We start from the raw sequence: 22,951 nt of genomic DNA on the forward strand, positions 1-22,951 counted from the left end.
TCCGCATGAGATTATGGACACTCACCCACTTCTTTATTGCAGCTATTCCTGCTAGAAAAAGCTCTCTAAGTAAGGACTCTTTAAGCAATCCCATGCCTAGACTTATGATTGGCACATAGCAGTGCTCAACAAATATCTGATGAAATAAATTAACAAAATGAGTTGTGATGAGGCTTGACAAAAAAAGCAGGGAGTCCCATACAAAGAGGACAGAATATTTCTGATTGAGATCATGATGTTAGTCAATCCTCCTGTGAAAGGGTAGAAGACCATAGCCACCTACAGATGACATTTTGTCCTGTACATGAGCATCCTCCAACATAATACCTTAGCAACCACAAAATTGTTCTTCCATATGTCATTTAAATATGGGACAAAAAGTATGTTTATACTTTTGTATTAAGATATTCCCTAATGTACAACATGATCCAGACTTGAAATTCTTTCCACTTAAAGCTTTAAGTTATATATTCATAAATTGGTCCCAACATGATTTTCTTAATTAGTATATTCAGGGAGAGGGCAAAGGGAGTAGAGACAGTTATATCGCAATGAGTACAGCTTTCATTTTCAAGTCATTCACTCTTTTTTTCACTTGTTTCCTGTACTCAGTGTTCAATATTTTTTTCTCACATTGTCCATCTTTTTTTTTTTTTTCGAGATGGAGTCTTGCTCTGTCACCAGGTTGGAGTGCAGTGACGCAATCTTGACTCACTGCAACTTCCACTTCCCAGGTCCAAGCCACTCTCCTGTGTCAGCCTCCTGAGTAGCTGGGACTATAGGCACCTGTCACCATGCTCAGCTAATTTTTGTATTTTTAGTAGAGGCTGGATTTCACCATGTTGGCCAGGATGGTCTCGATCTCTTGACCTCGTGATCTGCCTGCCTTGGTCTCCCAAAGTGCTGGGATTACAGGCATGAGCCATCACGCCCAGTCTCTCTTTTTTCCATGGTCTTTTATGCTCCCTTTTCTCGTCTGTCATTCTCCATAAATCAGTCTGCTATGTTGGTAGCTAAGTCACAGGTCATGTACAGATTTAAAAATAATCTTGGTTAGTCTTTGAAGGACCAAGCAGAGTCCTCCCTGAAGTAGGAAGCTGAAAGCTGCTGGATGTGGAAAGTTTGGCAAATGCAAGGGGTAGCTAGCTACTGGGAAAGTGTTCAGATCCTTTGTTGTGAAACTACGCTCCTGGCCTTCCAAGTCTCTTCCTCAACTTCATATGACAGCCACAGAACTCGCCTGCATCTTTTGGCAATTAATCCTAGTATATCAGATTTTAGAACAGAACAGGACCTCAGAGATCACCTAACCCCCGCCCCCAAACCCTCAATTTTACAAACGAGGAAATGGAGGCCAAGAGAGGTTAAGTGACTTGTCAGGGCTCACGGAATTAACAAGTTGACACGATGTAGGGACCCAGATAGCTCCAGACCAGGACCCTGAAGAATGATTGTTGGAAAAGCCCAAGAAACCTTACAGGTTCTGCTATCAAAAATGAAAAAGCGAGATAACTGATCTAAAGGAAAAGTTTGGGAATGAAGAAGACTGAGTATTTCAAGTGTAAATTGATCTACTACTTAAGGTATTTCCAGATATTCTTTGATTTTTTTTTTTTTTTTAAAGAAAGCAAATAAGCATATAACAGTTAAGGAAAAACTAGGCTAAGAATTACACTTAAAAAAAAACTCTTAAAGTCATTTATGTTTTCATATTTAATAGTTTTCAATGTAATATCTTATATGCATAGTGATGACTATACCATTACACTGACCTCTAACTTATGCCTTTCAGTAATCAAAAGCAGCTGATTTTAATGTGCCGCTGCTTTAGTGTGAAGGAGCTTAAGGCTGCGTTTGTGTGCAATCAGGTTAAGATTGGTTCCAACAGGAGAAAAATCCATACATATGTTGCAAAGATCTTAAAAATGCCTGTATTCCCAACCTGATTACAACTTACATTTTTGCATGGTTTGTCAAAGCAGATCACTGAAATCAAATCAAGATGTAAAAAGGGATAAAGTGGCTTTCTTCTCCATTCTTCCATTAGTTGCCGTGACCTACTGAAGAAAGGAACTTTTCCCTCTCTCACCTGAGGCAAGGTGGGATACTCCCCTGGAAGTTACGCCAATTTTTATCAATTGGTGCTCAAGTTACAAAGCTAATTTTCTAATTTTCATTTCCTACATTTGTAAATATAAGTTACTTTATTACAGAATAATTTGCCATTTATCTCAGCAATTATATTTAGTTTCCTTTTAATAAAACAGTAAACAAATTGATGTAACTTTGAAAACCTATTTAAAGGTTATATAAAATTGATTTTATTAAACTGAAAATGTAGATACAAGAATTAGAGCTATAGCTAGTCTTTCCTAATAAGTAAAACTTGGTAAAACATCAAGAAGAATTAAATCAGTCTGTTACTGGTTTGTCAAAAAGAGAATATTAGCAGATGATACATAAGCATTTCTTTTGGCATCATTTAAATTGCTGACAGTATCAAGTTGTATTCGACTAAGACAGTATATTGCTGTTAACATGAAAAATACAAATGAAATAAACATCATGGTTAACAGTCTAGCTGTTATCTAGAAAATTCTCAAGTCAGACTGTGGCTAGGTCAAAATAAAGAGTTTTGGAGAGGAGGGAAATGTGTTGCCTCTTTTACACACAAGCATGTTTGTTACAGGAGCATTTTCAGTTTAATTTTTGCTATTAATGTAAACCACAATTGGGGGACCACATTGCTGGAAGAGGAATGGGGGAGGGGCTAGTTATATAAACAATATACAACAAAGAAAGTCTTTATTTCCAATACCTGAATACATCAGGTTTGTTTTTAGGGAGAAGGTTGCAGGTTAAATGCTTTCAGCTATCCAAGAAGTGGCTTATTAGTTTTGTAAGAAAATATTTTCTTATATTTTGACTGAAAAATACCTAGTTTAAGTGAACAAAACCATCCTTGTTAGTGAAAAGCAGACCCACAAAAACTTTGTTTCAAAGATCCAGTAAGGAAAAGCAAAACTAATTCAAGAGGAAAAGCTGCTTTGCTAATAGTAGCTTCTGAATCTGGATCCAATAGTTCTCAAAGGTCGACTGGAGTCTTCGAGTCTTAAAAGTTTTGTCTTTCTCCATGGATCATAGACATTCTCTATGAGGCAGCATAACACGGATATAAACCTGTTTTAAGTAGTTAAATATTCTCTTTCTGGGCTATGGTCATAAAGCTGAAAAGTTATGCACCCACAGAAAGAATGAAGGCAAGCAAAAGTTATGATTATTTTACAGAGCAGTTTTCCAAACACAACTTTCTTTTTTGCTCTTCTATTTTGAGCGAATGGCAATGTAGCATCCGCTAGTGATAAAATAAATGTAACCCAGTGATTACTGCTTTAGGGACAGCACAGTGACAGGGCTCAGACCCGCACTTCAACTTACTGATTCTGCGTCAGCCAGCACCTCAGCTATGTGCTCTTCCAATTTCTAAATGGGCCTAATCCTGTTATTACAGAATAATTACTGCAAATCAGCACAATTACTACAAAGATTTGAGTAAACACACACATACCAGTAGCTGTTTTCTACAAATTATTATCAAAACAAAGAGAAACGGCTAATTGTGGTAACATTAAGACAATGTTTATTCCTCCCAGTGTTTGGGCAAGTTTATTTTAAGTTGTCATCTTCAGCTAGTAACGATGCAGATGATTTTACAGACTCCATAAACCTTTCTAATCTAAACTCTTCTCAACTGAAAGTTGGCCGCTTCCCTCAGAGCAACATCTGCAAAGGCCTGATTTCATAAGAACCCACTTTTATGGTACATTTGCAGAAAAAGCCACCAAAACACATTTAGAAATCTCATTTTAGAAAGCTCATTACTAAGGTACTCTCCTAAATTATGTTTAAGGTATTATGAAAGTAATAAAATATGCACTTCATATTTTTCACAACTGAAGCATTTGTCTTTAAGTAAGTACAACAAAACTTTATCCCCTCACCAATATTATTGGATTTCCTTCAAAGATAAATACTTATTTTTGGAAGGGAGGGTGGTTAGGAAGCAGGAGAATTCAGAAAGCACACAGCACACAGTAGTGATTATATCGAGACCTACCTCCTGGACAGTGCCTCATTGCCATCTTGCATCTCCTGGATTCAGCAATGGTTGGACATGGTATTGTATCTTTCACTGGCTTTTTAACAATTTGCCGTGTTCTGGTTTCCAGACCCCATTTAAATCCACATGTGCGATTATTTCTGCTACAAGTTCCCCATTCGCTCCAATGACCAACTTCACATCCTTCTAGTAAAGATTTTTAGAAAAAGAAAAAAACACAAGCACATAAGTTAGTATCCATTTGCTTTACTGTCATCAAATTTACATAGCAGTGTTCCTTCACTGGCCCCACCTTGGGATACCAAAAATTAAGTGGTACAGTCTTGAAGACCCATACTCGCCTTTTGGGAACTTGAATTTTTTGAACCATAGAATACTTCTATCAAAAAAAAAAAAATACCCCTTAAGTAATTCATAAGCTGTTACTTTCCATTTGTCTTAGTTCAGTTTTCAAAGGATGCTATTGGTCAGTTCTGTTTCTTCCTTCAACTTTTAAGTTCAGGAGTACATGTGCAGGATGTGCAGGTTTGTTACATAGGTAAATGTGTGCCATGGTGGTTTGCTGCACAGATCAACCCATCACTCAGGTATTAAGCCCAGCATCCATTAGTTATTATTCCTGATGCTCTCCCTCCCTGCATTGCCCCCCATCCTGATAGGCCCTAGTGTGTGTTGTTTCCCACCATGTGCCAATGTGTTCCCATTATTCACACGTGAGAACGTGTGGTGTTTGGTTTTCTCTTCCTGCATTAGTTTGCTGAGCATAATGGCTTCCAATTCCAACCATGTCCCTGCAGAGGACTTGATCTCATTCTCGTTTATGGCTGCATAGTATTAGATGGTATATGTGCACCACATTTTCTTTATCCAGTCTATCAGTGATGAATATTTAGGTTGATCCCATGTCTTTGCTATTATGAATAGTTCTAATGATACTAAAATGTGTAATCTTTAAAGAGTGAACAGTTAAAACCTAAAGGAGAAGACACTATTTTCTACCATGACAGAAGACAAAATTTTACAGGCTAGTTCTGAATGTGCCTCCACCAAATCCATAAATGTGTTTTAGTTTGGAAGCACTTGGTGAAAAAAATGGGGAGCTTGCTTTGCATTTTCTGACTTTCTTTTCTTTCAGCAGGTGTCTGGAGACCACAGTTCTTATTCCCCATATTGGTGTACATTACTATAGTTTGAAAAGTAAACAAATGTGATCAGTCATTTGAAAATGTATGTTTTTACTACATACGTAAAAGCCTTTAGCATCCCCTATGTTAAGTCCACATAGTGGAAAATAGGCTATCCCCCAACTCCCAGGGGAGGGAGAGGAGGAAGTAAAAGGATAAGCATATACAAAGCTAGACCTCCTCATCAACTTCACCATTAAAACTCCTCTTCACGCTAGTGGATGAAGGCTGAGGTCCAGAGTCTGCATACAATTAATATTTCCATCTTCTAGATATCAGTGGGTATCACAGCTGCTTCTCAGACTTTTCAAAGACATTTAAGATTTTTTTATTCATAGAATGCATAAGACTCTATTTATAATATGCTTATAGTTAAGGATTTCAGCGTTTCCACTGAACATTTGTAATGTGTGTGTCCTGCCTCTCAAAAGAAAATTCAACATTCTGAATATGTTCTTCTAGTGACTTTCTTATTTTAATAGTGGTGCCTTCTATATAAATGTATTAATTCACACATAAGTAGAAACACAAATGTACATATTTCTTCAAAAACCACTTATTTAAATGTCTTCTCTGCAAGCTCTCAAATACACAATTACAGACTACTTCAGCAATATTTTCATAGAAAAATTTCAAATTTTCTTCTAAGTCTCCAGTTTAAGGGATGTAAAGTCTAATACATAGCTGTGTTGTATATCATATCAGATGTATAACAGCAAATGAAATTCTGGGGAGGGAGCATGTCAATACATCCATGATTAGATTAAGAGATTCATCATAATGTAGCCACTGACAGATCTTTACCTTTCAATCAGTGGTATAAGAATGCCAAGGCATTTTACCAACACTCAGAAGATATAAAATTTATAAAATGTGTTACTATTTTCACAGAACATATATATCAAATTATGCATTCTAGGTATATAAATTTGGTAATCATGTTAATGCATTTGTAACATATAATCAACAAAATATGGCACAAATAATTTCTTTTCAAGTTTTTTTTTTTTTTTTTACACAAACAGCTAGGCAAGCAGTTCTGTAATTCCACACATAGCAAAAGCAATAAAGTAGTTAGCTGATGTGGTGGTGCTTAAAACTTCTCTTCTGAACAAAATGTTTTTCTCTAACAGTTACTAATAATTTATTAAGAAATAGATGTATTACACAGATGATTAAGAAAAAACTTTGTCAGCACTTAAGTAGATTAACCTAGCAAATGCACAACTAGCAAATTTTACAGCAAGAGATGAGACTATCCAATTGTCATGATACTTAAAGTCAGCAAAGAACTTAATTTTCAGTTCTACTGAACAAGAGAACCAATTTGTTTCTTAGTTTAAATATATCTAGCATGCATATTTTTAAGAAACAGGTGTTAAAATAAAAGTTGCAGTTTGAGAGTCACATTAAAAACTACTCACCCACACATTCCATGGTTTCTTCTAATGGTGCAAAACCATCTGGACATTCATCAAAGCAACGGCCTCTATGCAAATAAAAGCCTACTTTGCACTTGGTACAAAAGTCTTTGCTAAAGCAAGAATCGCAGTTTTCTATTCTGCATCCTAAAAACAATTTTAAAGAGAAAAAAGAAAATTTCAGTCAAAGAAATTTACTTGTTTTACAAACAAAACTTTTATAAACTCATAGGTTAGCCCATTTGAAATTCTCATCGCCAGAGAAATATTGTTTAACTCATTTGTTTCCTAGCGCCATCTCATTCTAAATCATTCCCGTCTCTTCCAACAGCTTACTACATCAATAATCCAAGAGAGAATGCCAGCCCAGGGTCCCACACGCCTTGAGAACTTTCGGAAATGTTAGTAATCTCCAGATGGGATTAAAAAAAAAATTCAAAAGAAAAAGAAAACACTCTCTCTACAAATTACTTGCTGCCAGTATTGAAATCTGTCCTACCCTCAAAAGGCCTCCAGTGGGAACACTGTAATAAGCATTTGTGTATAGGAAATGAGTTAAGAATTTTTAAAATGTTTTCAAATGCATGGTCTATTTTATAGGGCACTGGTCAACACTAGCACCTACATTCATCAGAGGGTGACCCGGGTGGGGCCGGGCGCGGGGTGGAACTTTAGGTCATTTTGTTGAAAACCTACAATGTGTCAAAGCCTTTACACATATTTCCATTGAATCTTCACAATAATCCTACATGTGGGCATTAGAAACTCCATTTGGCATATAAGAAACCTGGGACTAACAGAGTAGCAGCTGAATTGGTTCTGCAAGCCGCCAAAATCATCTGCCTTTTAAATCCATTCTCTTTCTCTCTGTAACTCACTCACTGAAGCCCACTAGGAGTTTGTGAAACAGATGTGCTTTCAGGTCTGTTACATCTGGGTGTGAATACCAAGCTCTGCCCTTACCAGCTCTGTAACTTTAGACAACTATATGACTCTCTGAGCTTCTATTTCCTCCTGTAATAAACAGGGGCATCACTGATCTTACAAAAACTATTGTAAGGTTTTGTAATAATATATGTAAATTGACAGGCTCATAATAGGTAGTCTGCAGATAGAAGCCACAGTGAATTAGAAACATGTATTTTTCCACTAAACCACATACATTACAATAAGGTATAAAAAGCAATAATTTATGAGCTTGTATTCTAGATCAGATTCCCTTGTAGGCCAGTAACATCTGGGTCAGAAATCCTTGGCATGCACAGGTGAAAATAAATACACTCTCTTAACTACTCTTCAAGGAAAGGAGAGAAGTTTGGAGGACTGGTAAATTCCAAGGTCAAGTTTTCAACAGATTGTAGTACATTATTACTTGTAACAGTTTTAACTGATGCAATTGACAGCACATAAAGTCCTATGAAAACTCTGTGACATCACATGTATTCATTTAACAAACCTCCAGAACTATACTTCCTGCTTTAAGGATTCAGGAAGCTTTAAGACATATAGTTCCCATAAGCAAAGAGATAAAGGGGTAAAAATAAAAATGCAGCCAAGATGTTAAATCACTGAAGATTTCAGTGCTTTAAAGGCTACATTTAAAGGCTAAAAATAAATTTCATTAAAACAGATCACATAAGAAATGACTGTGTCTAGACCTATTAAAAATGGCAACTCTTTGCCTTTCAATTTTGAGTCTAAACAGGCTTCTGTGTATTAAATGACCAGTATGAAGCAGCTAATGCAACTTCTAAAATGTTACCAAGTTTATAAACAGAACACCAAATATGTGTGGCTTAAAGTCCACATACAAATCTACACTACTGCTCCTTTGGTGGGGAGGGAAATGGTCAGCACAGAAGAACAGTTTATAACCCCATAAAAGGTTCATTTGTAGACTTAAATGCTTTAACCTATATTTTAATAAAATCATGGTCCATAGCTGGTCAATAACCTCTTAATCATGGTCAAAATACATGACCATTATGTCCACAAATTGTTAGTTTTCTTGCTATATTTTTTTAAAAAACAAGCAGCCCTTCCTGCTGTAGAGTTATTTTCCAAGAAATAGTAATGAGCATTCCAAAGGATAAAACAGAACTAAAGGGTGAAGAGAAAAAAAAAAAAAAAGAGCACTTAAAGAGAAAAAGAGGACTTTACACTTCGTAAATCAGCTATCATCTACAAGGTCTGACTTCTCTTTAAAATAAAGCCACACCAATAAGCTTTTTGGCCAAAAAGTTATAGCATTTGGAATTAATTTTACCAGGCCCTTTGCTGATCTTTACTGTTACTTGTAGCTCCCTTCCCTCATTTCATTCCATTCTCCTAATACCAGTTCATAGAATATGGAATTGCTGAAATACCTATCATTCTCTGTAAAGTCCCTGAGGACTTCTTCAGGTATAAATCCTGTTGGATGAAAGCTTAATTATTTGTTCTTAAATTCAAGTAGAATATAAATATGATATGTTCAAATTGTAGAAAATGATAACCATTTAAAAGTACAAGGTGAATTATAAGTAATGACCTAGAAAACCCATTGTTAAGTTAAAAAAAAGAGACAAGTTGGCTGGCCATGGTGGCTCACATCTGTAATTCCAACACTTTGGGAGGCCAAGGCAGATGGATCACTTGAGCTCAGGAGTTCAAGTTCAACCTAGGCAACATGGTAAAACCCCATCTCTAAGAAATTAGTTGGGCATGGTGGTGTGTGCCTGTAGTCCCAGCTACCTGGGGGGCTGAAACAGGAGGATCACTTGAGCCTAGAAGGTCAAGGCTGCAGTGAGTTGTGTTTGCGCCACTACACTGTAGCTTAGGCAACAAAGTGAGACCCTATCTCAAAAAAAAAAAAAAAAAAAAAAAAAAAAAGGCAAGTTGCGAGATATATATAGTACAACACAAAACTACGTATGCTTGCATGTGTTCATCTGTATGAAGTAGCTTAGGGAAGTTAATTTAGGGAGGGGATAGAATTTTCAAGTATGTTACAGTTATTATTCTGAATCATATCCTTTAATTACATTTATGTAATTAGTATCGTAGAAAAGGTTATTACAATATGTATTTGTGACCTACTTAAGTTTATTCAAAAAGTGCCACTCCATTAACATTGTAAAATTAAGCCCTTTTGATTTTAACAGGCAAGAATAAAGCTATCTATCCCATCTAAAACTTTTTCAGATTTGAGTGCATGAATTATACCCCTGATTTAATAATGTTGAACCTGCTATAACCTTCAACAAATACCTTCATTTAGCCATCTCTTCCCAGTATCCTTTGTTTTCACATGTTCAATAGCATTGCTTTTCCTTCACTCAAATTTTAAGGGGAAAAAACTAAATAAAATGTTGTCTGTGTAATAAAGCATTTTTTAAAAAGCTTTGATCAGTGCCAAGTCCTAGCACCTCAAGCTGTGCTGACCATCCTGGCCTCATTTGCTCTTTGCCACTACATAAAACCAATGCAGGCGGCCCATGCATTTGGCAGCCTGCACTGACAGAGCTCATCTGCTCACAAACACCTACGAATCCAATACTTTTTATTCTTTTATTTTTATTTATTTAGAGACACACTTTTGCTCTTGTTGCCCAGGCTGGAGTGCAATGGCACAATCTTGGCTCACTGCAATCTCCGCCTCCTGGGTTCAAGTGATTCTCCGGCCTCAGCCTCCGAGTAGCTGGGATTACAGACATGCACCACCACGCCCTGCTAATTTTGTATTTTTAGTAGAGACGGGCTTTCTCCATGTTGGCCAGGCTGGTCTCAAAGTCCCAACCTCAGGTGATCCACCCGCCTCGGCCTCCCAAAGTGCTGGGATTACAGGCGTGAGCCACCATGCTCGGCCAAACCCAATATTTTTGAAAGCAAGCAGCACCACAAGCCACCTAATCCAGGAGGTCTCCTACTTGACGTGCTTCACAGTCCTTGATGACCTTTCCGAGCAGCTCCAGATCCAACCACAAGCCCCTGCTCTGTTCAGCCATTTCTCCAGGAAGTAACTCTTCTGATTTGTGGGGGTCGGAGGAATTCCTGTGTAGTCTCATAGTCCTATATTTTCTCCCCCAGCTTGTAGCCATTTTCCAAAAACTACTTAAGCATTTTATCCTTAATTGGGATTCATATCAACTCTATTAACTCATTTTTATATAAAAGTAAAACATTCTCATTATAAGTAAAAACGGAAAGCAGTACAGAAGGTTTACAGGAAAAAATAGAAATCCTTTTTCTCACCTGAATGGCACATCAGGCCTACTCCCCAGAAATAGCCACTGTGTTAACAGTTTCTTCCATACACTTTAGAAAACCTCTATGTAAATTTTATAAATGAGTTAGTCACCATTAAAACACCAGTAGGATCATACAATAGATTGTTAAACCTTAGAAAACTGTATACTACATAATAGGTGTATTAAAATTCATTAAACATAGGCCTTTTCTATAAAAATATGGGCTTTAAGTCCTCGTTCAAATAAAAGATCCTAGTTTAGCCAACTTACACACTTCTAAATTACAGTGCCTCCTCAAAAATGTAACCCACCAAATGAGGACTGCCAATATTGGTTTAAGTAAAATTACTGTCCAAGTGAAACTGCATCCAAATGCAGTCTGATGGGGCTGTCATTTGGCAAGAAGGGCTTACCCCTGGCCAAGAAACAGAAAAATAGGCTGAGTACCCTCTCTCCTATCCTCCCACAGTACCCTGTACAGGCTTTAATATAACATTTTTCAAATTACACCACAGTCCAGCTCAACAGTTCATTCCCAGCATTCTCAAGGAACCTAGTATGTGCCAGACCCTAAGAACCTAAACCCATTCCCTATCCTGGAGGTGCTAAGCCAGAGAGGTCCATGTGGCACTAACAGTGCACCACAATGTAACAGGAGATATTAGAGGCATGTCTTAGGTACATTAGCGACAGAAAAGGGACCCATTTCTGTCCTGCCATTCAAGTTTTTTTTTCAATCTGTGAATTCCCCATTCCTACCACAGTATAGGAAACATGGTGGAGTTTTAATGCTTGCTAAGTAAATGAGCATGAATGTCATTTAAAGTTCAATTTCTGTAATATTTGCATGCTTAGTGAGAGATTGATTGCACATGTACTATGTATTTCTAATATTAAAAAGCCATACTTGTTGTAAAGAACTGCAAATCATATGGAAGAACCAACAGTTAAACACCTGAAAACAATTATACTGGAGAATGTAACTATCAAAGGAAGGCGGGTGATGTGTGCTATGAGTCAGAACCTCAGATGAGCAAGTTTTAGGGAGACAAGGAGAAGCAGAGTCCTGACAAGGGTGGCTGCCCTCATGACGAGGCAAGAGAGAAAATCCACATGGCAAGTTGATGGGCCCAGTGAGCAGTGGCTTGGAGGAAGAGGAGGTTAGGTGATGGGATGGTTACTTGGGTTTAGAGGCTGTGGGTGGGGATTATAAAGTATTCATACTTTGAGTGGCTTTAAGTATTTAAGCAATAATTAGTATTAATAAAAACGAAGCTCGGTTCAAGATTAGGGGCTTAGTCTGTCTAGCAGTGAGTAGTCCCTGTAGATTCTGGCCATGAGCATAACATCACCATGTTTCCTCATTGAGACAGGTAACAGTCCCTAAGGGCCAACCATCCTGACAGGTACATAGAAGCACAGATGAGAAAACAGTGCTTACACCTCAGGATCTTCAGTCTACTGAGGGGAAAGCTCCACAGAAAGGCAATTAGGGAATAAAGTGACTACTCTAAGCTAGATGTACAGACAGAGTGAGCTGGGGAGTGAACATTTCTGAAAGCAGAAGAGAGTAGAAGTCAGGAAAACCACTGGGAGGCTCAACACTCTAAGAGGTAACAGTACCAGGGAGAGGAGTTATGATGAATCCATAAAAGTGACAAACCAAGTGGAAGAGAAGATGAAAAACTGAGAGAAGCCAAAGATCACACAACTATCCTCTCTTCCTTTGGTCTCAACAGTGCTCTCAGGGCACTCAGCAAATGGACAGAGTTCCTTTTGTTTCTCTTCCCAGCTAAATTAAGATGACAACAACCATCTCTTTTGTTTGTTTTTGTTTTTTGAGACAGAGTCTCGCTCTGTCACCCAGGCTGGAGTGCAGTGGCCGGATCTCAGCTCACTGCAAGCTCTGCCTCCCGGGTTCACGCCATTCTCCTGCCTCAGCCTCCCGAGTAGCTGGGACTACAGGCGCCCGCCACCTCGCCTGGCTAGTTTTTTGTATTTGTTTTTTTTAGTAGAGATGAGGTTTCACCGTGTTAGCCAGACAACCATCTCTTAATTGAATATCTCAGCATGGTCAATCAGATAAATGAGAAAAGTAAATCCTTAACAGCAGAGAAACATCAACCTTTATTAAATCTAGCTGTCAAAATGTAATTATATATATTATGATCAATTTTTGGAGAAAGGGAAGAAGTCAATAAAGTAGAGGGAACCTCAAATACCCCTAGGAATCTATGTTCTTACTTCTTCATGCCCATCAGGGTTGTGAATGTCAGACTGCCTTAGCACACCATGAAAATCCAATTACTTGTTGCTCCAACTACTCTTACTTTAAACTAGCATCTCTGTTCAGAATGTGGTAGTCACTGACAATAGGGCATTTATTTAGTCCTCAAGTAGCAGATGCAAGGATCAAAGAATATCAAGCCAACCTCTAGAAACCTCTAGAGATTTCTATGCCTATTACGTGCTAAAATTTGAATAGAAATTAAAGACAGTTTGTTCCCAAAACCCTCAAAATTAGACTTTTAGCAAATTTTCACATGAAAAGCACTAGACTATGGAACTTAATATAAGGTTTTTAAAATTAGTTTTAGTTTAAAAATCTAACAATTTCAAGTACTATTTAACATTTCTTCTCAAAATTTGCAATGGGGTTATAAATATTCCTAAGTTTTAAGCTTTATGTTTTCAAAATCATGCATTTCTAATATGTACCATTACAGTAATTCCCTTAGACTATGTATTAATAAAAATTACCTAAAAGCTAAAATTACATTTTTTGTAATACAGTCAAGTAACATGCAACTCATTAGAACTTCATTATATTTCAACCTAAATAAAAGATGGATCCAGAAGTTTCAGGACTCAATGTTTTATATTTACAATTAAACTATTTGAGTGATGACATAGAGAACCAGCATTACTAAATTAACAGAAGATCAGAAGATCCAGGGTTAAACTCTGTTTATAACCCAGTAGAATGAGTTTAAGTCAAGATTGCCTTAATTAGGATAGTTGGTATAGGATGAAATTCAACTATGTCAAATGCAGAACAGGACACTTAGAATTAAGAGCAAGGGGCAGGAATAAGAACTATGTTGAGAATATAGTGGCCACTCAAATAGTACAGTGGTTAGCAGATCTGAGGTTAGAGTCTTGGACCACTTACTATTGTGTGACTGTGGGCAAGTCAGTGAAGCTTTCTCTGTCTTAATGTCCTCATGTATTTTTTTTTTTAAAGGTATTATCAGTCTCTATCTCATAGGCTTTTTGAGAGGATTCAGAGGTTTAATCAGTGCAAAGATCTCAGCACAGAACCTACTGTGTAATTAGTTATCAAAAAGTGAGATTTTATGAGTATAAAAATTTACTACCATGCGATCTGGCAATCCCACTGCTGAGTATATATCCAAAAGAAGAGGAAATCAATATATCAGACAGAGATCTGCACTTTCATGTTTATTGCAGCACTATTTATAATAGCCAAGATATGGAATTAACCTGAGTACCCACTAATGATTGAAAGGATATTTTATGTATATACACACAATAGAATGTTATTCAGTTATAAAACTAGAATGAAGTCCTGTCATTTCCCACTACATGGATGGAACTGGGGGACATTATATTAAGTGAAATAAGCCAGGCACAGAAAGGCAAACATCAAATATTCTCATTTACCTGTGGAAACTAAAAAAAGTAGATCTCATGGAGATAGAGAGTAGAATGGTAGTTACCAGAGACTGGGAACGGAAGGGGATGAAGAGAAGTTAGTCAAGGGCTACAAACATATAGTTAGATGGAAGGAGTAAGTTCTAGCATTCAGTAGTACTGTAGGAAAAACTACAGTTAGCAATCATTTATTATACATTTCAAAATAGAAGAGAAGAACTGTAATGTTCCCAACACAAAAGATAAATGTTTAAGGTGATGGATATCCTAACTACTGATTTAATCATTTCATGTGGCATTTAGATATCAAAATATCACATGTACTCCTAAAAATAAGTGTAACTATTACATACTAATAATAAAATAAATTTTAATCTAACAACTAGGACAAAAGGATTGTAGTCCAAGATGGCGAATGGAAGGAAGCTCAAATAGGATACTCCATATGAAAAAAAGATATAATTTTAATAAATTGTATAGATGTAGTTATAATAAAATACATATATATGCACCACTCAAATAAAGGGCATTACCCAATAAAGGGCATTACCCACTGTCTAGAGTAAACTTAGTGGCTTCACCCTTGTTTGGGTCACACAGCTTAACCAACTGATCACAATCATTTGTTGGGCACCTACATGGAAAATCACCTGCTTTGAACATTAGGAACCAGGAGTTAAGAAACCAAGATCTAAGGGCAATTTCGACCTGGGGTGGGGGGACAGATGGTACATATCACATTCTCTTTGTGCCTTACTCCCTTAACCATCAGATAAGAAGGCGGAAATACCTGACTTACCTATATCATACAATAAAATCCTGACCTAGGCTGTGATTTAAATCCTCAAGTTCCAATTAGGTACAATGAATTTCTATCTAGAAATTTACATACTGTTCCTTCAGATACCTATAGAGTTCTATCTTATATGCCATAGTATCTTTTATTTTAACTTCTGAGGATATATATGCTGTCAAAAAACATATCAGGAAAAAATATTTAACTTGAAATGTTGCAACAGTTCACTTTTTAAAAACTCCAAATTCACACTTTGCAATATGCTGCTAATAGCTTCACTGTAATATTTTAATGTTTAAATGTTATATCTTGCCCATCCACAGAGAAAAAAATATGAAGAAATATTGATGCTTGCATAAAATTATGTGGTCAAATAACAAACTCTGAAAATATTGGCTTTATTTCTCATATATTCAAGTGATGCATATTTGAAATCATTCTCAAAACAAATGAAATCAAAATAAACACATTTGCTAAGAACATTAAAGCTTAAAGAGAATGTTTTTCCCATGGTGGAGGTAGGAAACAGTGGGAGAAGGACAACTACCTCAAAATAAAACAGGAAAGGAATGTAATAGTAATTAAAAGTTTCAAAAATGATAAACCAAATTAGTATCTCATATCAGATTTTAAATTCCTGCCACTATTAGAACTCTCATCTTGGTTACCTCTTGTGCTTTTCCTTTTATGGTAACTTGTCACCCTTTTATATTAAGGTAGAACTAGAGCGGTTTAATCAACTTCAGACCTGTATCTTAGTTGGATTTTTCCAAATGTTGGAAAATGCAGATCTCTCCACCCAACTAAATGGAAAAGCATATGTAAGCTAATACATGTGTTGCCCTCCACTCAACCCTCATCCAAGGAAAACAAGAAGAATCTCTTAATCCCTTTACACTCTAAATAGGCTAGAGCAAACTTTTCCTATAACGAGCCAGATAATAAATATTTTAGGCTTTGCAGACCATACGGTCTCTGTCTAAACAACTCATCCCTGTCGTTACACAAAATGAAGCCATAGACAATATGTAAATGATTCAACATGGCTGTTTTCCAATAAAACTTTATGAACATTGACATTTAAAAGTTAATATCATTTTCATGTGTCACAAAATATTGTTCTTTTGATTTTTTTGTCTTAAAATCTCAATGACTTAAAAATCTAAAAGCTATTCTTAGCTTAAGGGCCCTACCGAAAAGATAGCAGTCCAAATTTTGCCCCTGGGTCATAGTTTGCTGACCCTTAGGCTAGAAAATTACTGAAATCCCTGGGTACCTTGATAGAAAAAAGGAAAAAAAAAATAAAGAGTTTGATTTTGAAAACACCAAATGGTAGCATTTAAGCTTGGGGAGGCATAGTGATGTCTTCCATGTACCATCTGGCTGTGGGCATAAGACAAATATCAGATGAGCATGAGGATGCTGGAATTTAGTTATCTCGACTCGACATGGGAATACTTTTATTTCAATATTTTTAATTTTATTCACACTGTATTGATAAATCAAGAATGACAACTCCTGATCAGTTGTCAGTGGGTCAATATTCCATTCTATTTTAATAAGTGTCTAATTTCTTTCTTGCTGTGGCACTGACTTTTGAATGAAGTTGCTGGTTGGAAAGAAAAGAAGAGAGAAGAACTTTACAAAGCCATGTATTTGGGCTGCAACTAGCTTGACATTTGTGTCCAGTCCTATAGTTTATGTCCAGTCCTATAATCCAGTATAGCTGGACATAAATGTCCAGCTATAGTCCTATAGCAAGATATTTTAATTGCTCTGTTTGTGAGCGTGGCTTTGTCATGTATGCCAATCCAGTTTGATGATAAAAGTAGATACAGGCTTGGTTGTACCATGCAGTGGCAGGCAACCCTCCGGCCAGTTAGTGGACTTAACAGAACGCCTGTTACCTGCTCTGTAAATGAGGATATTAACTGCCTCGCAGGATTTCCAGATGTGATTTAAAAGATGCAGGTCAAAGTATTTTTAAAACTAAAGCATTAGGCATATGCTTTATTTACATTAAAACAGCACAAGGTGGCATCCGCCTTGGAAATATAATAATAGAATGATGTTGCCAAACTTGGGTCTATACTGAAATAATAGGCTCACTTACAGGAACTACCAAATCCACAAGAAACAAACGTAAGTTTGAAAAATACAATTACCTCTATTAAATGGAAAGTCAGGACTTTTACTTTCCAACCATTAGTACTGTTACTAAAAACAAAAGTAAAATCTTCTGTAAAGAGTATCGAAAATCATATAGCCATCTTTCTCACAGAGAGAAAAATGTTTATTCTAGCTTTTAGAATATCTATTTGATATAATCTATCTTCCAGGACAAATTAGGAGAAAGAGTGCCCTTTGAGTTTTCCATAAAGGGTAATGGAATAGAATTAAAACAGGGTCTACATCTCACAACAGGCAGCTACTGCATTGCAACTGTGGATCAGTACATTAAACAGTGCACTGTGCAGATGAATAACCATTACTGAAGTTGTTAATATCATCCCTGATCTGGCCTACTGAAATCTTTGATGGTTTATCCATACAGGTGCTACAGATCACAATGACAAAATTAAGATTGCTTTATTGCAGCTACAAGAGGAACACTGTGATCTTGCAAAAACACACATTTTTCATGTCATTTCCCTACTTTAAAATGCTTCAATGGCTCACTTTCACTTGCAGAATCAAGTACGAACCCTTGATTTTAAAACACAAGATCTTTCTTGCTAGGCATGTCTATCTACCTTCCTAGCCTCATCTCCACCTGTACCTTTCACCTTAGCCATGTTCAGTTATGTGTGTGAAGTTTCTTGAAAACATCCCCTGCCCTCCCAGCATCCAGCTACCTATGATAGTTCTTCCCTCATGGTTTTACCAACTCTGTCCATCATAATCCCCCTATTAAATGTAGAAAACAGAGCCTGTTTTATGCTAGTCTGTATTCTTAGGTCCCAGCATGGGGGCCTGACATGGTACATGTATCTGCTGAATGATTAACAAATTTAATGCTAAATATCCATCGGTTTAGAATAAAGACAGTCTTTTTTTTTTTCTTTTTTTTTCAGACAGAGTCTCTCTGTCACCCAGGATGGAGTGCAGTGGTATAATCTCAGCTCACTGCAACCTCTGCCTCCCAGGTTCAAGTGATACTCATGCCTCAGCCTCCCAAGTAGCTGCGATTACGGGTGCCTGCCACCATGTCTGGCTAATTTTCTTCCTTTTTGTAGAGATGGAGTTTCATTACTTTGGCCAGGCAGGTCTCGAACTCCTGACCTCCAGTGATCCACCCTCCTTGACCTCCCAAAGTGCTGGGATTATAGATGTGAGCCAATGTGCCCAGCCCATTTTTTATATTTTAGTGTAATAGCATAATTTTATAACAAAAATATTTCAGATTATACAGAGCTACATTTTCAAATGAGGCACCAAATTACTAAATATCATGTTAAAGTTTTTATGTCTCATGTTTTGTCTTTAAGAAACAAAGGTTGCACAGTCCTTAACCATAAGCCAAGCAGAAATAAGAGTGGGAGGGAGAGACTGAACAATAAACTAGACTTAAAATACACAGAAAGTCATAACGTGACCAATACTGTAAAAAGAAACTGCCAACATCAGATATTAATCCTTTACTGAGATGTTTCCATAGACCTAAGTTACTAGGATGCTATTATTCCAGAGTGTGTTACATAATTTGTCTAAGCTTACAGAACTAGTTACTGTCGGAGCTCAAATCAGAGCCTTCCATTTCTTCCAATCCAGTGTTCTTTTAGAGACAAGATTTACCATAAACTGATTTCTCCTTTTAGAAGATAAAATTGAATGTTTTGATATTTTTAATGGGATTTGAAACACTTAAACTGACCATTTGCTTAAGAAAGAACTAGGCAACAAAATTCAGATTTTTCTAATACTTGCATTTATAACTGCATAACAGTTTTGTCTGTATTACATCATTTAAGGTACAGTTGACCGTTGCACAATGCAGGTTTGATCTACATGGGTCCGCTTTATGAAAGAAAAAAATCAATTGACAAACGTTTTGTTTTATCCCAGTCATACGTACATCCAAATATAGCCAGTTGTCTTGCAAAGATGGATTTTCTTCAGAAGAAAGCATAAAAGAACTGGGAGACTCAGCATGTAAGAGTATCCGGCTATCTTCTAATAAGCGGATAGTAGGGTGTCCACCTCACCAAGTGATGTCCAGGGTATTAACCAGCTGGTAGCACCTCCTGCATAGTGATGTAAAGCCACTTTAGGGCAATGAGCTTTCTCCAGCTGGCAGGACCCTGTTAACTCATGGAGTGCCTTCTGCAGACTGGGCTATAGGCAAGGTCCCTTTCAATTTGGGAAAGAAACCAGCACAAAAGAATGCCGAAAGTGTACCACTTCAAAGTGAAGACCTACCTCTCCCACCTTCTGCCAAAGGGGAACAAATCTTAACCCTATCCAATGATGTATTTCTTTTTTATGATGGGCAGTTGAACAGGGACCAAATGATGCATTTTTTATTTTGTTTTCTCCAAGAGAAGCTGCATAGTTTAATTAAAGAAACATGGGCATTAGAGTTAGAGAGAATCCTAGATCCTATTCTTAGCTCTCCATACTTGTGTGTCCTTGGGGTAGGTTTGCAAAACTCTCTGAGCTTGTCAGATTCAGGTTTAACCATATATTAGCATCCTGGTAAGCATTTAAAGCATAATAAATATTTCTGGTAATATCTGCTCCTGTGATCAGTAGTTGTGATCAGTATTAATAGTATCGTCAGATGTGACAGGATAGCAAGGAGATACTAGATCCTAACTGGCTTTTATCTAAAACAGACTCAGGTATCCGACTCTCCAATGCACATCTCTACACAAGTGTGTCATCTCAAGTCAACATTTCTAAACCTGAACTCCTTTTGCTATCTATCAATCAAAACCAAAATCAATAATATCCAATAATACCAATAAATCAATAATATCTAATAATCCAATAATAATAATATCCAATAAACCAGTATTTGTACAATTCTTAAAAGCAGAAACCTGATTGGGCATGGTAGCTTACGCCTGTAATCCAGCACTTTGGGAGGCCGAAGTGGGCAGATCACCCCAGGTCAGGAGTTTGAGACCAGCCTGGCCAACATGGTGAAACCCCATCTCTAATAAAAATACAAAAATTAGCCAGGCGTGGTGGCAGGCACCTGTAATCCCAGCTACTTGGGAGACTGAGGCAGGAGAATTGCTTGAACCCAGAGGGTGGAGATTGCAGTGAGCCAAGATTGTGCCATTGCACTCCAGCCTGGGCAACAAGAGTGAGACTCTGTCTAAAAAAATAAAATAAAATAAAATAAAATAAAATAAGCAGAAACCTGTGAGTTATTGAGGTCTCTTCCCTCTCTGTTACCCTTGTGTCCAGTGAACCACCTTCTGCTGGTTCTATCTTCTAATCTCTTGAATCTGTCTCTTCTTCCCTACCTCAAGTACCACTGCCTTAGCTGAAGTCCTCGTTTCTGGCCTGGGATTAGAGCAACAGCTTCCTAATCGGTCTCTGTGCCTCCTCTCTGGCTCTGCTCAACCTATTTCCTCTGCTGACAACAGACAATATTCTACAACAAGATCATTATATGTCTTCCCAGCTTACAAATCTTCCATCCTCAGTTTCCAAGATTTCATTTCTCACACTTTGCATTCCAACGCTCAAGTAACTCTCTGCTATGAGTACCCTTTACCCTCTTGCTGTTATTCACCCTGCTCCTCCTTCAAGATAGTTTTATAACATGCTCTCTGGGAAATCTGAAGACTCACCCATCTCTGAGGGCAAGTCAGCTGATGCCCCATGGGTTCCCTGAGCAGCCGATGTGTCACCCTCACAGTTCTTAGCACATTCAATTCCCTTCCATTTTGTTTTTTATAAAACCACACATTGGCCCTGCCTAGTATATAAGCAGTAAATGTTTGCTCAATGTGTAAGCTATATTAAGCAGCCTAAGAAATCCCCTAAATTATAGTCTTCCCCTCTCTTTCCTCAGTAGATAAATACTTACTAATACTGTTGGGAAAACCATGCAAGTGGCTATTTTCATCAGGCTTCCTTAATTCTAGCACTGCCTGCATTCCAAAATTAAAGAATATTATAGGCTTCTAAAATGTAGTCCTTATCCATGTGCTGGTTTTATGAAGATTAAACTAAAGTAAAATAACTCTAATACATGATTTAGAACGTTTCTGGTTTAAGTGTAATCAGAATACAATCCCTGAATTTGAATCCTATTACCTTTAGTTGGTCAACATCAATCACTCATCTCCAGGTCTTCCATCAGGTCTTGTCACTGGTCCTTTCACCCCTCATGCTCGTGCATTTCCTCTAAACCTAGAATGCCCCTAACTCTTCACAGCCTCACCACCCAGGTTAGATGGTGAAGGAAGGGAAGGATACAGCTGAGCCCCACAATTTTTCATGACTGTTCTAACCTAACCACTAACTTGTCCCTTCTGTGATCCCTTCTATAACTGTGCAACACACTGACCCCATTGGCCCACTGGGCTTCAGCATCACTTTATGTAATGATGTTATCTAATACTGTTGTCTAATTCTGTATCAGTTTCATATGCAACCTGATGGTCTCCAACCTAATGGTCCAAGTATCTTCCAAATAAAGACATTTGTTATTTTTATTTCTCATGTAATCCGAAACATACTGGGGTTCCATCAATATATTTGGAGGTCTGCATCTTTATAGATCTTCAAACACATTATATAGACTTTATGGTACTTAGAGTAATTATATGTGTGTCCACAAGTTGTCCAGATTTGACTAAAGACACTTTAAAGACATTTATGTTATTCTAAATACCTAGATTTTTTTTTCCCCCAAATGCATCATTAAATTACATTATTCAAGAATGACAGGCTGGGCGAAGTGGCTCTTGACTATAATCCTAGCACTTTCTGAGGCCAAGATCGGTGGATTTCCTGAACTCAGGAGTTTGAGGCCCGCCTGGGCCATGGGCAAAACTTCATCTCCGCTAAAAATACAAAAAATTAGCCAGGAATGGTGGTGCACGCCTGTAGTCCCAGCTACTCGGGGAACTGAGGCACAAGAACTGCTTGAACCCAGGAGGTGGAGGTTACAGTGAGCTGAGATCATACCACTGCACTTCAGCCTGGGAGACAAAAAAAAAGAAAGAAAACAGGTGTTTCTAAGGCACTCAAACTTGATGACATGTAGTAGTTCTTTAAAAACACCTAAATAGTGATCTTGGAGTTCACAAATTAAAAGATTATATTTAACTTTGGATTTTCTTATATGTTAAAATTACTAGTTTTTAAAACCTGTGTCATTTTATTTCAAAAGCAAAATGTAGCAGCTCACACCCGTGATCTCAGCTACCTGAGAGGCTGAAGTGGGAGGGCTGTTTCAGGCCAGGAGTTAGAAATTGGCCAACACGGCAAGACCTCATCTCTAAAAATATTTAAATAAAATAAATAAATAAATAAATAAATAAATAAATAAATAAATAAATAAA

General features: G+C 37.2%; 1 protein-coding gene across 3 annotated transcripts in view; it reads right to left on the reverse strand.

Moving 5' to 3' along the window:
* The window catches only part of RSPO2 (R-spondin 2), a 184,391-nt gene that overhangs the window by 67,476 nt on the left and 93,964 nt on the right, over window positions 1–22,951 (reverse strand). For 2 of the 3 annotated variants that reach the window (XM_023223272.1, XM_023223290.1), the window contains 2 exons: window positions 6,729–6,872; window positions 4,118–4,306 (listed from right to left, as the gene is read on the reverse strand). In XM_023223272.1, coding sequence (XP_023079040.1) covers window positions 4,118–4,306; window positions 6,729–6,872 — 333 coding nt within the window. The remainder of the gene's footprint in view (window positions 1–4,117; window positions 4,307–6,728; window positions 6,873–22,951) is intronic. The other variant, XM_023223281.1, reaches the window with a different exon arrangement.

Source organism: Piliocolobus tephrosceles, chromosome 7 (assembly GCF_002776525.5).
Source record: "Piliocolobus tephrosceles isolate RC106 chromosome 7, ASM277652v3, whole genome shotgun sequence".
NCBI classification, from domain to species: domain Eukaryota; kingdom Metazoa; phylum Chordata; class Mammalia; order Primates; family Cercopithecidae; genus Piliocolobus; species Piliocolobus tephrosceles.